At 45.4% G+C, this 16,842-nt stretch overlaps 1 protein-coding gene across 2 annotated transcripts in view; it reads left to right on the top strand.

The window, feature by feature from the left end:
* DUS1L (dihydrouridine synthase 1 like) overlaps positions 1 to 16,842 on the top strand; it is a 228,910-nt gene that overhangs the window by 19,025 nt on the left and 193,043 nt on the right. For both annotated transcript variants that reach the window (XM_085617567.1, XM_085617566.1), the window contains exons 2-4: positions 14,855 to 15,101; positions 15,431 to 15,539; positions 16,720 to 16,770. In XM_085617567.1, the coding sequence (XP_085473693.1) occupies positions 14,865 to 15,101; positions 15,431 to 15,539; positions 16,720 to 16,770 (397 nt within the window). In that variant the 5' untranslated portion in view covers positions 14,855 to 14,864. The remainder of the gene's footprint in view (positions 1 to 14,854; positions 15,102 to 15,430; positions 15,540 to 16,719; positions 16,771 to 16,842) is intronic.

The raw sequence follows: 16,842 nt of genomic DNA, 5'->3' as shown, positions 1-16,842 counted from the left end.
AGAAGAAAGAAGACCTGCCGTGCAGCTGCTAAGAAGAGGAAGACACCAACTGCTTTGACCCCAGCCCTACCGGCCAGTCGACCCTCGAACCTGCTCCTGCTAAATCCCTGCACCTCCTGTGGCCAGCAACCTCACAAACCCCGGAGGATCTGGCTACCTTGTGACTCTGAGCACCTGGGACTCCCACGAGCAGTGGCTCTGCTCAAAGCAAGTATCTAACCCCTGGCATCAGCCCGGAACCGCGAACCCTGCACACTCTGCACCTGCCATGCCTTGCCTGTGCTGGAGTGGACAAAGACCCCGAGGATGTCCCCCTGGTGACTGTGACCCCGAATCCGGCACCCAAGGACCCACCTCGACGCTCCTGATGACGCCTGCAGCCTCAGAACCAGGGACCCCCCCCCCCCCAACCGCGATCAACAGAGGGTAAGATTTCCCGACAACCAAAAGGCACCCCTGCACCCGGCGCCCCCCTGTGTCTGACTCCTGGGTACCTATCTATCCTCCAACTACCCAACTTACCTCTCGAAGTGGTGGTGGCACCTGATGAATCTTCGTCCCGAGCTTGCAGCCTTTGTTCGCCCTTTAGCTTTTCCATAGCAATCCATTGAGCGCCCGAAGGCTCAAAAGCACCCTGCACCCTGCACCCAGCCGCCCGAGTGGCCCTGGCAGTGCAACTTCTACTCCCACCCACTTCCCCATTTGCCCTGAGCAAGTGACCAGGAGCCCACCTCCCACAGCCGTGTGGCCTGCTAGTCAGCAGCCACCAACCAAGGGCCCCCTGCCTCCCATAGGATAACATTGGGCCTAATTCACTCTGCACCCGGCTGCCCCTGTGCCGCTGAGGGTGTAACAACTGTACTTACCTGACCCTGGGAGACCCCTGAGTCTATGCCCAGAATCTTAACTTTGCCAGTCGAGTACTTCCAAGTGTCGATTTTGCAAACTTATAAATATTCCTTAAAAATCGCCTGTATAACTCAAACACAGTTTCTCAGCTGCTTACAGGTGGTACACTAGTGCTGGATCCAGGATCCAACATGGACCTAGAAAAAGTAACCATAACCCCACTTACCTGCTAAGTGAATTTCTTTCCATAGGATAACATTGGCAATTTGATCAGAAAAAGTTTCTAAGTGTCAACTTTTAAAATAGCAAAATATTGCTTAAAAATCACAACAGTAACTAAAACGTATTTACTCGTTTCCAAGAACTGTCCCAGGACTGAATCTAGGATCCAGTCCTGGAGTTAGAAAGGTAATCCTGAAAGTAATCAATTGCATATAACTTAAAATTCCCATTGAGCTCAATGTATTATTGTGTTTGAAATTGTGTTGCCTATTGCAACAAACTGTAACTATTGCATTTCAAGTCAATTGCCTCTTGCAAAGTATTTAACTAAAGCATCTCTTTCGGAGAAAGTATATTTTTATACCTATTGTTGGTTTTAAAATAAAACAACCATATATTTGTATATACAAACCATTGGCCTAGAGTTCAGTTCTTGAGTGTGGATGACCATTTGCTGACTGAGTGTGTACACCAAATGCTTTACACTGTCCTCTGATACTGCCTTACTGCTCGACCAAGCTACCACTTTAGAGAGTAAGGTTATATCTAACTTTAGCCTCTGCCAAACCTCTGGGGACTGTTCACACTGTACCTATTTGGGAACAGTATATACAGAGCCACTTTCCTACAATGACCAATTTCTTTGAGACGGCTTAATCACTCCCATAGAAAGCTGATGTAGCACGCGGCGGGAGTTCCGCAGGACGATTATGGTCACCGTGCTTTATATCTCATTTTGGATGTACTTTGAACACTGCTGAATTCACGTCATTGAGCGGTATTCTTCTGGAAATTGGACCAACTCCAAACGCTATCCTTTTGCATTTTGAATTACTCTTAGTGGATTCGGATGACCGTCCTTTTCATCCACTCTTCAGCTGTATTTAGTCAAGTATTTTGACCCTATCGTTGGACCTCTTCTCAACCCACTCTTTTACTGATGGTGGCTTGCCTAGATGCTTCAAACTCAAATCTATTCCTGTGTCCCACATTTGATCTGACTGCCCTGATGAAGGTGTGACCCATATCGGGTTAGTCACCGAAACACATGTTGGCGCTGGACAACCTTGTGCCTCCGTTTGCTTCCACCTTCTCTTATAGAAGACACTTTATTTATTTATTTATTTATTTGCGGGTTTATATAGCGCTAGAATCGACTCCAATGGAGTATCTCTGCGCTCTGGATCGGGTTTCAGCTGATCATTAACAGACAGGGAGAGCCGTCTTAGATGTCACTTTTAAACAACAAAGTTTTAAGCTGTTTCCTGAATTGCAAGTGTTCGGGACATAGTCTTAAAGTTTGAGGTAGACTGTTCCACAGTGTAGGTCCCACGACTGACAATGCTTTACCCCCATGTCTAGCTTTTTTGGCACGGGGCACTACCAGCAGAAAACCATTGCTGGATCTCAAGGACCTGGTAGGAGTGTAGGGAATGAATTTGTTTTCCAAGTACAGGGGACCTTGGCCATTAATACTTTTGTGGATCAGGCAACAGATTTTAAACTTAGTCCGTTGCCGGATTGACAGCCAATGCAGTTTTTTCAAAAGAGGTTTAGAAGCTGTTCTCGGAGGGGCATTAAGGACCAGTCGAGCTGCTGTATTCTGGATCACCTGTAACTTGGCCAACACTCCCTCATTTGCTGAGAGGAGCCGGCCATTACAGTAATCCAGCCGACTTAGAACAAGAGCCTGCACCAGGGTCCTTTTGGAAGAATCCGGCAACAAAGGAAGAATCTTACGCAACAGGCCAATAGTGTGGAAGCATACACCTGTAATATAATTGGTATGCTGCCTTAACACTAAATCCTGGTCAAGGCGTATCCCCAGATTTTTAACAACCTGCTTCGGTTCAGGAACTATACCCAGATCGGGGGGCCACCAATCGGGGGACCACAGTATCTTGGCCCCTCCAAACAACATAATCTCTGTTTTGCTGACATTACATTGTAGGTAATTAGATGACATCCATTGCCCTACAGACTTCATGCCTGCCGAGAAAGAGTTCTTAATTTCCGTCGTGAGGGTTTTGAAAGGGAAGAGGAGCTGTGTGTCGTCAGCATAAGACACTGGAATAAAACCAAATTCGCGCATCACTCTTGCCAGGGGTGCCACATAGATGTTAAAAAGTGTAGGGCTCAGACAGGAGCCCTGTGGCACCCCTTTCGTAATTTCTACTTCCCTGGAACGGTAAGTACCCATGGTGACAGTCTGGGTACGGCCAGTAAGAAAGCTTCTCAGCCAGGCAAGGGCTTTGTTCTTCACTCCCATGTTCGACAACCGGTCAACAAGAGTGTTATGTGACACGGTGTCGAACGCTGCTGACAAGTCAAGCAAAACTAAGATTACAGAGTAACCCCTATCTTGAAGCATATGTAGGTCGTCTACCACAGACAGAAGAGTAGACTCTGTGCTGTGTTTTGGCCTGAACCCGGATTGTGAGTAGTCCAGGCCACCCACATCTTCAACAAAGCCGGACAAGTGTCTGTTGACATGTTTTTCTGTCAGTTTCCCCAGAAAAGGAAGCAGTGAGATAGGTCTTAAATTGGTAAGCTCGGTCCAAGGGATAGATGTATTTTTTCTGATGGGCCTTACCAGCGCACGCTTCCAATCCTTGGGAACAGAGCCCAAGCCAAGAGACAAGTTGACCAGTCCTTGAATCAGGGGGCCAAGTTGTCCAGAAAGGATGGGCATAAGTTTGGCAGGTATGATGTCATCCGGACTACCACTTTTTATCTGGGTCATCAGAGCCAATAAGTCTGGGGAAGAGATTGAGGGAAAGGTGTCTAAAACTTGTGTATTAGGCACATGTTCAGTATCATTAAAGACCTGACAGGGGACCATGGCAGTGGAGGCGAGATTAGAATTGACAATATTCTCATAAATCCTGTCTATCTTATTAGAAAAGAAGGACGAAATTTGATCACAAAGAAGTTGGGATACTGATTCAGAGCTTTCGCAGGCAACTGGCTTCACAAAAGACTGTAGAACCTGATAGAGAACCCTTGAAGAATTCCCTGCCGCAGCAATTTGTGATGCTATATGGGTTTTACGTGCCCCACGAATGGCTTTGTGATAGATGGATAGAGAAGCCCAGTATTGCTTTCTATCCTTCTCCTGATGTGAGGTTCTCCATCTTTTTTCCAGCTTCCTAGAGTTCTGTTTTAAAATTCGAAGCTCATCAGAAAACCAGATCTCTTGTTTATTGGCAGGGCGTGGTTTAAATTGTCTCAATGGAGTGATGATGTCTATCGTTCGCCTAGTGGCTAAATCAAATTCCCTTAAGGCACCATCAATTCCCTCTGAGGCAGAGTAGGAGGGGTTAATAAAATTATCTTTAAAAGTCTGTTCATTAACCTTATACCAAGGACGTCGTTTGCAGGGAAGAGAAACTGATTCATGACCAATATATTTATGTTGAAAGGTATGAAATTCGATAACAAAATGATCAGACCAGCTGGTTCGAATAGGCGGTAGACATGAGACTAAAGGATGGTTTGCTAATATGAGGTCTAATGTGTGTCCTGCCCGGTGTGTAGGTCCAGAGTTAACCTGTGATAACCCCAGAAGCAAAAGGTCCTGTAAAACCGACTGGGCTTCTTTACAATTTATTAGTTCACTGTGAATGTTAAAATCTCCAAGTAAAATAAAATCTTTATCATTGCTGATGTATGGAGCCAAAGACTCAAGTAGAACGTTAGAAAAGTTTGCACATGAGCCCGGGGGGCGATATACTAAGGCACCCATCTACCCAATCACTTGAATGATTATTGACTATTTGATGTTTACTATGTATTTTATATCATAAATGTTATTCAATTTGATTTTTGACTATATCACACATGTTGAATTTCTCTTGAGTGTGGAGAGTGTATGAGTATGTTTGGCACTGTGGTTGTTAGTGTGTATTGAATGTGTGAATTGGTTCTTCTTGGGATTTCTTTGTAGGGCAAGCTCTGGCGATGTGGCCCATTCTCCACACTCAAAGCACTGAGTTCCTTTTGCGTGTAGGGGAGTAGGGCGAAGAGCACGAGGCCTCATTGCTTCAGGGATAGGTCTGGGTAGTTTTTTCTCAGTCTTACTGTTAGAGGGGCCAGAGGACCATGTAGGCTTGTCTGACTCCCAAGGTAATAGCGGGGTTGGACTCAAAGAAAAGCGGTGGCCATCTCCATCGCTTGTTCGACCGTTAGGTAGGTGTGTTTGAGCCACCTCTGTATGGGGAAAGGCAAGGCCTCGATGTACTGCTCCAGGTATACAGATGACATGATTTCCTCCTTGGTTCTCTCCTGGGGTTTCAGCGAATTGATCTGCTGCAGTCTTCAGTTTGAAGAACAGGGTCTTTGGAGTGTCACCTGGAGCGCCTCGTTCTTTTCTGAACTGGACCCTGTAGGCCTCGGCATCCATCCCCAGGTGGTTCAGCACGATGTCTTTTATTTCCTTATAGGACGTGTTCCCATTGGCGTTTGCCACTTAGTAAGCGGCCTGTGCTTCCCCAGTGAAGAGGGGAGCTAAAAAGAAAGGCCACTTTGGTTCTGGCCAGCCAGACGCCTTTGCTGCCCTGTCGAAATTTAACAAAAAAGCATCCGGATCTTCCCCTGGAAGATACTTCTGTAGGACCACGTTGGGTCCAGTCCCTGGCCGCGCCTGTAGTTGGGTGGTCAACTGCAGTTGGTCTACTGCCAATTTTTAGATGCAGTCCACTTGGTTGCTCATTGAGTGTTTGAAGACGTCTCTGGCAGCTTGGGCTGTTAACATTTGTTTTTCGGCGACCCATTCCAGCTTCTCCTGGCCACGGATAAGTTGCTGAATGAGGTTCTCCATAGCAACAGTTTATGGAGTGATCTCACTTCTGACACCACGTGTGGCGCAGAGGAGAAACAGACCGACTCTGAATTGAGGAATAGGGTCGTTTTATTTGGAGTTTTTACAGTCTTTGTCCTTTTGTTGGGGAAACTTGCTTCACTGGGGGGCTAGTAAACAAAAAGGTAGTCCTCTTCTTTTGGACGCTTGGCAATCGTATTCTCTTTAGCCTCGGAGAGTAGGTTTGGGGGGGGTACACCAGGGACAAACCATACAAGAAAAGGAAGGTAAGAACACGACTTTGCATCCTTTGGCGTGATCAGGGAAAAGGTGTTGGGGACTAAACACCCGTGCTCGCGTTGCTTTGGTGCTAGCGTTTTACGTGCCTCTTCTCGCCCGTGCAGCAAGCGCTTGATGCTATTGGGTGTTAGGTTCCCACACCCGCCCCGTCCTTGGAGGATAGTGCCCCCCAGACTGTCTCCAGCCTAGCCTGTACCTAGTGAAGCCACGCCCCTCCTGAAACGTCGCTGGTCTCCGCGTTTTGCAGAATAGGGACCGTCTCTCTCTCCCGGTCCTCTGCAGTGGGCGTCTGCTCATCTTCCGGCTCCGGCGCTCCTCCCCCGGTTCCTTGGGCTCCTGGTGTCACGAAGAAGGTCCAGTCTCTCTCCTGCTCCTCTTGTGGCTCTCCTTCCTCTGCTCGTCTTCTGGGTGCTTCTCCCCCCGCTTCCTTCCGCGTCTCCTTTCATCCGGCTACCGGTACTACGTGGTGTCGTCAGCTGATCGGGGCGCGGATCCCAGTGCGTGAAGTTCTTAAAGGCACAGTCCTCTTCCCTTTCTGACCAAGACGGCTGAAAATAGAGGCGGGAGTAGGGAGGGAGGTAAGGAGGGAAAGTGTCCAGGGTAGAGTCTTGGTGCTCTGTCTGCTGTGGTGACGGATCGTCACACCTGCTGTGAGTGTATATTTGCCTGCAAACAGCATAGCAGCTAAAAGTATTACGTTGTGTAGTGTGCACTACACACATAAAACACAGTTACATGCAGAAGGACCACCCACCACATAGGATTTCCAAGTACTTCCTTAGACCCACCCCCTCAATTGTAAACATTTCCAGGAGTTGTGATGGGATTATCCCTGCCCGAAAGAAATTGAGGAAGAACTCCGGACTAAATACACCTCAAACTCTCTATAAGAGAACATATCGGTGAGGAGAGAGCAGCTGCATTTTCCTACGATCATTTGCCATTGCTAACTTTAATGGTTTTATATTGCATTCTCTGGCCAAGTATTATTGGGATGCAGTAAATCAAGTGAGAGCAGGGCAAGAAACTCTAGTTTTTAATACAAATGATCCCAGTAGTGCTAGAGAAAAGTACAGCATGAGAGATTCTGTTTAGTTTAAGAGTTGAAATATGCAGGATTTGTAGGTTGTTTCAGTATGTGTTGAAATTTATAAATACAGTAAGACCAGTGCGTAAAGATTTTAGACCAAATTGGGTGAGGGTATTTGGAGCATTTCATGTGGGCAAAACGGGGGCAGTCGGAAACAAAGGAAGAGAACCACTCAGCAAATTTAACCTTTACAGCCTTGTGTTAGTTAACAGTGGTCTCTCCATAATTAGTGGCTCCGTCCTTTTGAACCAACAGTTCACAAAATACCTGGGCCTGATTTTTTTTTCATGAGTCATCCCCTTTTTGTTCTCCAAAAACCACTGCTGATGTTTTGGGTTGGATCGGGTCGCCTCCGATTAGCTTTCGGAAGGGCTTGCTAGTCTTCTGGATCTTCATTTTCCAGCTCTGCAGTGAAAACCAAGGGTTGCCTGGTGAACAACTGAAGTAGTGCTCCGTGGAACAATATGGGCTTCAAGATCTGCCAGGTACTATTGCATACTCATTCTTACTTTGAGACAACACGCTTGGTTAAGAGTCTACCAGTGCGTGTATGTACTTACTTGGCATTCCCATGCTCTGTGTGCTAGGTAGTAGATGCCTTTCTCAGGAGGAGCTGCATGTGTTGGCAGATCCCTCTGTGGATGCCATTGCTTCTTCTGTTCTACCTCCCAGGTCGGTAAATGGCTGTATTTTTATTTTATAAATATGTCTCTGTGTTTTTAGGCTATTGGTTGCAAGATGCTTTCTGTTTGTAAATTTTACACCTTTAAGTGGGAGAAAACTGTAATAATTTCAATGGAACCCATATAATCATAAAGCTAACTCCTAAGTTTATTTTTCTTCCATTTCAAAGTGTTGCATTTAGACATAGCAGGCATTTTCCTCCCAGTGGCTGTTAGATATGGTGTCCTGTCCTATTTGTAACTGAAAAATACAGCCAATGGTCCTACACAAAAGTCGACATGTTTCAGCGCTAAAGTATAATGTCCTTAGGGTCCTGGGCTTTCATCAGGATTGAATGAGCTGAAAACTCCGGAATTTTTTTATTTAGGGTTGTCAGTTAAACTAACACTATTTTGTCAGGACAACTACACAACATATAACATAAATAGTTTGCAAAAGAGTTGCTCTTTCCCTAGGACATTCTCGTCCTGGGTGCTGTAAGAGACAAAAAAAAACAATGGCCCTTTTTCAAGTTTCTTAGGCACGTCAGTTGTGCACTATTACCCGAATCAATTAACCAGACAGCACCTTTAGGAAAAATCTGTTCTGCATGACTATTTGCAGTAGGAACCACAAACCCTTCACAGATATAACACACAAATATGAACAAGTGTTTTCTTGTTAGCTGTAATTACTCATCTGTGAAATATGAAGGATTTAATATTGTGCACGTACAATAATCACGAGCAGTAACCTACCCTGGGATGCCTGGATAATATGATACGTGGGATGAGTACGGGACATGCTCCTGTATTCACACAGTATATTGGTTATGTCAGGAGACCTGTAGTGGAGAATACGATAAGGAGGAATAACAAACAGCCAGTGCTCGTACCTTCCATTGTTCTCTATATGAGAATGCATCCATTCTACTTACTTCATCAAGTGTTTCATGTCACCTATATAACCTACTTGGCCCCTGTCATGTCCCCGATGATACTGAGATAGGAAAAGCATGTTGTTTCAACCCTATGGTTCGGAATTCTTGGGGGATAACCTGCGCCATCACTGTAATGCGTCTTCGCGCATGCGCATTATGTCAGTGAGCTTAAATGAAAATGAAGTCCCAGTGAATGCGCACAGCTGCATTTGCAAAGGATGAAAAATACAAACCATGTATTGCTGCACATGCCCATAGAGGTTCTCTGTTGAGAAATCCCATCTTCAAGGTGTAAACAGGTACTCTATTCATAATGCGCTGGTGTGTAACACTATCTAGATAAGAAGGTATACCAAGGCATAGTGGTTATCATGCTAGTGCGTGTTCATGCATGCACATTACCTCTGCTTTGCTTTATGTAAAAACAAAGTCCCAGTAATTCGCATTAGACCACACGTGTGAAATAGGTGAAAAATTCAAACTATGTATTGGTGTACTTGTCTAGAAAGATTCTCTATTAAGTAATCCCATTTCAACGGGGTAACAGGTACTCCATTTCCAAAGTGCCAGTGTGTGACACAGTATTTTGATAACCCCCATACCTTGGTAGTGCTTTATGTTTCTCAGTCGGTATTACTTTAAAACCAATTCTGGTTTTGTTACTGGTGGTAGCATATTTCTTCTTTTATTCTTTGTTTTTGTCATTGGTCTGGCAATGCGAAACATACTCTTACCATAAAAATCATACTCTGGGGTTAGGTTGAATCTTCTAGTAGTGGACACATGATAAACAGATACTTGATGTGTTTGTGTGTGACTTTCAATCAACAGAGGGGGACTATAGGGCTTTTTTATTATGGAGGCCCAGCATACATGCCAAGGCATATGATTAGAAAAAAGGGTATGCAGTTCCTCTGGATGGTCAAAGGAGGGGGAAGGAGATATGTCAGAAAATCACAAGGGGGAGTGCTTAACCTAGGTAAGTCGGAAGGAGGGGAAAGAACTAGGGCCCTCACACACCCAGCCAGCTAGGTGTAATGCTTCATCATATGGGCCTGCTCCTCGTCTGATTGGCACTGCAATACCCGACGGGCACACTTAGAGGGGCTCTTTGGTGGAGATCTTTTGTTCCTTGCCGTTTGGTGCAGTGAGAGTAAGGGGCCTAGGAAGTGTAGATGTAGTGAGAAGTGATTAAAACAGGTTGGGTTGTCCAAAGACACTTTTATTCAAATTGGTTCTCCACCTGATTAAAAAGGGGGAAGAGTGGTGGCTATCTGAAGTAATGATTCTGGGTAACTATGCTCTGCTCTTTATGGGTCAACATGTTTCACGCCGAATGGTCAGGAGAATCGGTGGCAATTCATCAGGAGGATCAGTGGCAATTCATCAGGACCTAGTGGATAAACTACCTCTACACCGTGGGGCGCGGGGAACCTACCTACCACGTATCAGCGCTGCGAGTAAGGTACCCACAGCATCAAGGGATGACCTAAAGGTAGTCAAAGTGCTGCCTCAACAGTGTCCAGCGGGATAAACAGACACATACAGTATTGTGCCCATGAAGCCCCAAGAAGTGAGCCGTCAAACCTACCCCTCACCGCTGGCACCGGGTAGGCTTTCTCATGGGGATGATGATAGAAGTGATAATGGGACTCTTAAGTCAACAAGTATGGACATTATAAACTCTGCTCGGTCGGAATTTATGCCCTTGGTGTTTCTCAGATGTCCTAGTATTACTGTAAGGAATTTAACTGAATCCATGGTATATCATCATTAAGTAGCATCTGGTGGGTCACACTCCTGCACATTATAAATAGAGTACCTCCCCCAAGCATTATTCGGCCCCAAGGATCCTATCCCCTGTGGCCGAGTAATTAATAAAGGGAGGGGAGAACTTCCACCCTCCCTGAGCCTAATTAGGCCCTGGTGACCCTATTCCCCAGGGCTGAAATATAAATAAAAGGGGTGGAGGCCACATGGTTCAACTCCCCAAGCCTCATCAGGTCCTGGGGACTCTATACCCCAGGGCCATATTTACTTTGAAGAGATAGGGAAGCTACGCGGCCACCTTCCCAAGGCTAATATGGTTCCGTGGACCCCATCTCCTGGGGCCTACATTATTGAACAGTGGGTGCCCTGGTGCACATACCATGTATAGCGTTGGGGGACACGGGGGAGCACCAAGGCCTCAGAGTCCCCAGCCTGCTCCCCGCATGGAGCCAGCATTGCTCTCGCCCGGAGGGAGCAGCTATTTATGCTACTACCTCCAGGCGGGAACCTTATCTTGATCTGTTTTCCTGCCCCCATCAGTGTGGACAGTGAAATAGATCTCAAGTCTGCTTCCAGCCTGTGGGAGCATTTTTAAAGCTTTTGCCCGCTGGGGGCAGACTTTGTGTTTGCTTCCATTTGATTCAAAAAATGTTCCCAGAAGCAAACGCAAGTTTCCCTGCCCACCCCGTTGCGGGTTAGGAAACTGCTGTGTTCTGGGGGTGGTCTACACAGGACACAGCAAGTGAGCTGGTCCCAGGGGATGTCGTCCCTGCGGCCATTAAAGGCTCAGGGAGAGGGACTGTTCTCCCTTTTCATTGACTAACGACCCTCGGGGATGGGGGTACACAGGGACTTTTAAAGCCTGGCTTAGTGGGGCTTTGTGCCCCCTCCCCATAAAATATACTTTTGGCCCCAGGGGATGGGGTCCCCAGGGCGTATACAGATCGGGGGGGGGGGGGAGTGGCGCCCCAGTCCCCCGATTAATTAAATTGGGCCAGTGGGAGATGTGGTCCTCCCCACCCCCCCAAGAATTCACAGCTACTTTATTTTAAAAATCTTGTCCCTAGTTAGGGCCCCTCTGGGACTCTACCACCAGGCCTGTTCCTACCCTGCCCCCTTATGTCTTTTTGTTTAGTTTCTTTTTAGGACTCGCTACTGAGTTAAAATGGCTGCCACCACTTCCTGGTTCTGGTGGTGGCAGCCAACCAGATCTCCGTCTGAGCTCTGTTGGCTGTGAGGATCTACCGCAGCGTGATATATAAAACTTTTTTTTAACCTCAAAGTCTCAAACTACCAAACGGATTTACACCAAAACACAAAAAAACACTTTTTCTGGTCCAAGGTCGAATGTTAAGCCAAATTTGGTGAAAATCCATTCAGCGGTTTGGGCTGTGGCTGTGTCTAAAGTTCCTATGGAAAAAGTAATAGGGAAAACTCATTTTGGGACCCCCGTCCCTTTTTTCTCTCCCCCCCCCCCCCCCAAATGACAGATCACCCCGAAACTTTCCATGTGCAAGGTATGCAAAAACTACCACTTTTTTGAAAAGTTTCCTGGAAATTGGTCAAACGGGGCCAGAATTATTAGCAACATAAAAAAATTATTTCCTAAGGAAACAGGATCACAATCCTAACTAACTATCCAGTGGCGAGTGTCACTGGGTGATCTATTTGGGTTAAAAAGGTAGTTGAAAGCATGTGCGTCGTTTTCTTCATGAAGGGTTTATGACCCAGACTTTATTTGAAGCAAAGGTGGTATTGTTGAAGCAAATTAGTAAAGTGCATGACTGCACAGTGAAAGAAGGTTAATATAGGTAATATTGCCAAATAATCCTGTTACCAAGGACAAAATACTGCAGCTCATTTTTTTTTTTTACCACCAACTAATGTATTCTGCAATTGTAGTTCTGATTTGTTTTAGTTGATCTAATTGCACCTATCCACCTGAAAACTATGATTGGTAAAGCGAATGATTAACTTATCCTTTGTGAGGTCAAATCATCTATCAGTTGTAATGAAAGTGCATGCTGACGCAGTGGGTTGGAGAGTTGAGTATTGACTGCCGTAGAGTAACCTGGGCTTTTGGATGTTGGATGATGTCTGATACGTTCTTTAGAGCACCGGTGAGCCGCTGAGTGTTGTTGGTTAGCAGTGGTGCTGTGAGGACCTTAAGGGTCTGAGCAGAGGGTGAGAGGGCTAAATTATGTGTTCATGAGGTCTTTGTGATGGGTTATTGGACAGTAGTGGAGGTCATAGTGGTTCTGGTAGCAAGTAGGGTCGGCGCTGGGGGTCCGTGATGGCCAACTAAGCGGTTGTCACCAAGTGGTAAGGGTCCGTTGTACCAGCTAAACCTCTCTTAGGCCACTTGGGGGTAGCACAGGTTAACATATGTTGGATAGAGGACAGTGTAAGGCTGGCGGTAGAAAGGCAGAGACTCGGTGGCTGTGAGAACAGAAAGAGAGGGTCCCAGCACTAGCAGACTATGACTGAATAACTGAATAAGGGCTATCTGTGTCATCTGTGACCTTCCCTCCTACACCCACTGGTAGCAGGAGGATTACCCTTGCATATTGCCATGTATTGTAGGACCCAGCAGCAGATGACCTCTATTCCTCCTCCTCAGCTACCCCCATCCATCCTTGCTCTCTGATGTGCCTTTCCTTTACCCATACTATACATGTATTGTCTGTTCATAGGCCAGCCCTACACACTTTGACCATTTTCAAGATGGCAGAAATCTTTACCCACAATACACTTGGTCTCTGAAGGTTGGGTCTATATGTGGGGAGTGTATGATGGTAATCCTGGTGTCCTCCCACATAAAATACTAAGACCCAGTTTGAGGCAGTCACTGTACCCCCATTAAGCCCAGATGCAGAGATCTGGTGGAACAAAGAGTTTTCCAGCAACCAGTCAAGGACTACAGAAGTATTGTCTTGCATCCTGTTCTCATCCTTTGAACTGTGCTCCTAGTGTTCTGTGTAAAATCCCAGCAGACCTGTCAAGCAGGATGTGATATTCAAGCGGGATTTGACTCTGTAATGTCAAAAAAGATGCTCACAGCCCCACCATACGTATTGTCAGGTTCAGAGGGGGCCATCTCAACCTATTCAGTTAGTCTGTTTGCTCCTGGAAGGCATTTCAAACCTATTCACACCCATTCAAATGTTAATTACTGGCTGGCATAAGTGGGAGAGCAAATGCAAATGGGCCACCAGAGGCTTTAGACCGGGAAAAGGTAACTTTCTAAAAGTACCTTTTCCTTAATATGTATCAAAAACCTGACCACCATTGTTTTGGGTTTTTAAGAACTATTACAAATTGTTGTTTAATTATTTTTATAGCCGTTTCCCAACCCAAAGTAGCATTTATAAATGTAATAATATAGCCCCGTGTTTTCCTATGGAACTGTCAGCCTTTCTAAAGTGAATATAACTTTTTCTCTATAATATGTTAACATTAAATTCCTGCATGCCCTGCTTTTAAATACCATGCACCCTGTCTTATGGACAGCAAGCTGTACATAGGGAGGACTTCTAAATGTTTGAAAGGAAGATTTCGACCTGTCAAAAGGAGGAATTTTGACGGGATGAAATTTCAGTTTAAAGCTGCAAAAGCTAAGCTACAAATGGTAGTCCTTCGGTCATATTTGCACTATTACTGTAGTGGGTGGCACAATGGATCCCGCAGTCCATTGGTACATTTAATTTACGGACCCTGAATACACTTTGCACCATAGACTAGTTATTTCTAGGTAAGTTAAAGATGGCAATTAGAGGTATGTTAACTTTATGAGTACCAACACTTTATCTCTGGTTAGAAGGGGTAACATACATATAGTTCTACAGCCGGCAAAAACAAAGGGTCCAGAAAAAGGTGAGAAATCCGGGATGACCCTGCAGAAAGGACAAAGTTCTTACATGAACTAGTTGCCGAAGAACATTTTGATTATGTCCAAATGTGTTTATGACCTGTTCATCAATACTCTTCAAAGAACATCATCTCCGGAGGACGTATGCTCTTTATGTAGGTTTATGTCTCTGATCAGCTGTTTTGAGATTGCTTATGAACCTATGCATCCCACCATTCCAAAATCAATGTCTTCACTGATCTCTCGTGAAACAGCCTAAGGGCTCCTTGATAGAACTGTTTTGAGTCTGCTGCCTGAAGACCTCTAACCCAGCACTCTTGCACTGAATGTTTCTCACGCTGCTTTCTTTTTCAGTCCGGTCAAGATGACAAAGCTTCAAGGACTCCATTTTTGGAAGAAAACCCTGAATGGTGCCCGCTATGTGGTGGCACCCATGGTGGACCAGAGTGAATTACCCTGGAGGATGCTGAGCCGGCGCCATGGTGCACAGTTGTGCTACACTCCTATGCTGCATGCACAGGTGTTTGTGAGAGACATCAACTACCGCCGTGAGAACCTGTATTGTGAAGTGTGTCCTGAAGATCGCCCCTTGATTGTGCAGGTAGAGACTTCCCCTACCTCGTTTTCTATGTTCTTTCTTCCTCCACTTCCTGGTAGGTTTCACCAGACCCTCCCTTACTAGTGTAGGAGATCTGCTCTTTCAATTTCAACTTCCTCAGTGTATCCAGTAAGAGCAAGGATTATCTCTTGAAGCCAATCCTTGGTGTGAGATTGTCAACCAGTCACAGCCTCTGACGTGTGCTTCACCCTTCCTCAAGCCAGTCTGTGCAGAATACTAAACTTAGTATTGATTACTGCCCACTTGTTGTCTAAAATCAACTTCCGCCTTCACTGCTCACAAAACTAACCCCTTGCTTTTTTTTTTTACAGTTTTGTGCCAATGACCCAGAGGTGTTTGTTCAGGCTGGCCTCTTAGCTCAGGATTATTGTGATGCTATTGATTTGAATCTGGGCTGTCCGCAAATGATCGCTAAGAGAGGTAAGTAGCAGGTCTAGGTAAAAACATGCTTGTACTACATTGTCATGGGGAGTGTGTGTGATGAATGGGGTGGGTATTTGTCTGAGTGAGCAAGTCAAACCTGAATGTTATGTCATAGTGCCGGATTGCACCAGTCTAATGAGATTGGGAGCATTTGCTGTGGTGAGAGGCATGCTGTGCTGTCAGCCTTCTATTGCATTTATCTCTGGAATGACTGCTAACCAGTCTCCAAGCTGCCATGAAATAGGGTTACTAGGGACTTCCAACAATTTTACAAATCATTTTAGATCCCAGGAATTAAAAGGCTCTTGTGGGCTGAATTTTATACTGAAATAAAGGATTCACAGCCAGTCGCACAAAGAAATGTATGGGAAAACCCCAATAACAGAATGTGTGCACACAATTAATGACGGACTTGGAAGGATGCGTAATCATTATAATTATTTTGTGCTACTGGGCTCGGTTTTAATCTTGGTTTGAGAAAATCCGTTATAGTCACGGAAGACATTTTTAGGAAAAGGACCAGGCTTTATTTTCTATTTTATTGTGTGGTGAAAGGGTTAGACCACAGAGGAGGCCCGAAGCATCTCAACGCAAGATCCTCTGGTTAGCTTATAAACGCACGCTCTACTAGGCTGGCCTCTTCCCATGGAACCTTTCATTAAAGCTTCTTCAATAAGCTATTGGGCTTTTGTCCATTCATGACTCTGAATGAGCAGTACCCCAGGAAGTGGGTACTCGAGTGCTTGAGTTGGCATTCCGTCTTGTTTTGGGTATTGGTTGTAGTGCCACCAGAGTGAATTGAGATTAAATGTTTAGGAAGAAAGTGGAGGACAATCGTTTTTAAGTGATTTAGATAAGTGAGGCAGAATGACAATGCTGACAGTGGACAATTGATATGTAAACACATTGGAAAAGGGACTGCAATTGATTGTTTCCTCCAGACACCGGACAAGTTTGTTAATGCTTAGCATAAGGGTCGAATTATTAAAACAGATCAGCATGTTTAACTACCTCAACATCAAATGACATAATAACAAAAAGAGTGTTCGAAAAAATTCGCCAGAGCTTGCTATGTGTAATATGTCCTCTAGATGGAAGGAGTCTTCTTTTCATGACTGTTGGTAGATTGCACAAAAGTGATTCTCACGATGCATTTTTTGGTGCTATTTTCTTTCAGGGCACTACGGGTCATTCTTGCAGGAGGAGTGGGATCTCCTAGAGAGAATGAGTGAGTGTTGCACGGTTTCCCTGCCCTCCGGCGTCGCTGTCTGCACGATTGCCTGATCCTCATGGACTCCTC

Source organism: Triturus cristatus, chromosome 7 (assembly GCF_964204655.1).
Source record: "Triturus cristatus chromosome 7, aTriCri1.1, whole genome shotgun sequence".
NCBI classification, from domain to species: Eukaryota; Metazoa; Chordata; class Amphibia; order Caudata; family Salamandridae; genus Triturus; species Triturus cristatus.
This window is presented reverse-complemented; position numbering and strand designations above follow the sequence as displayed.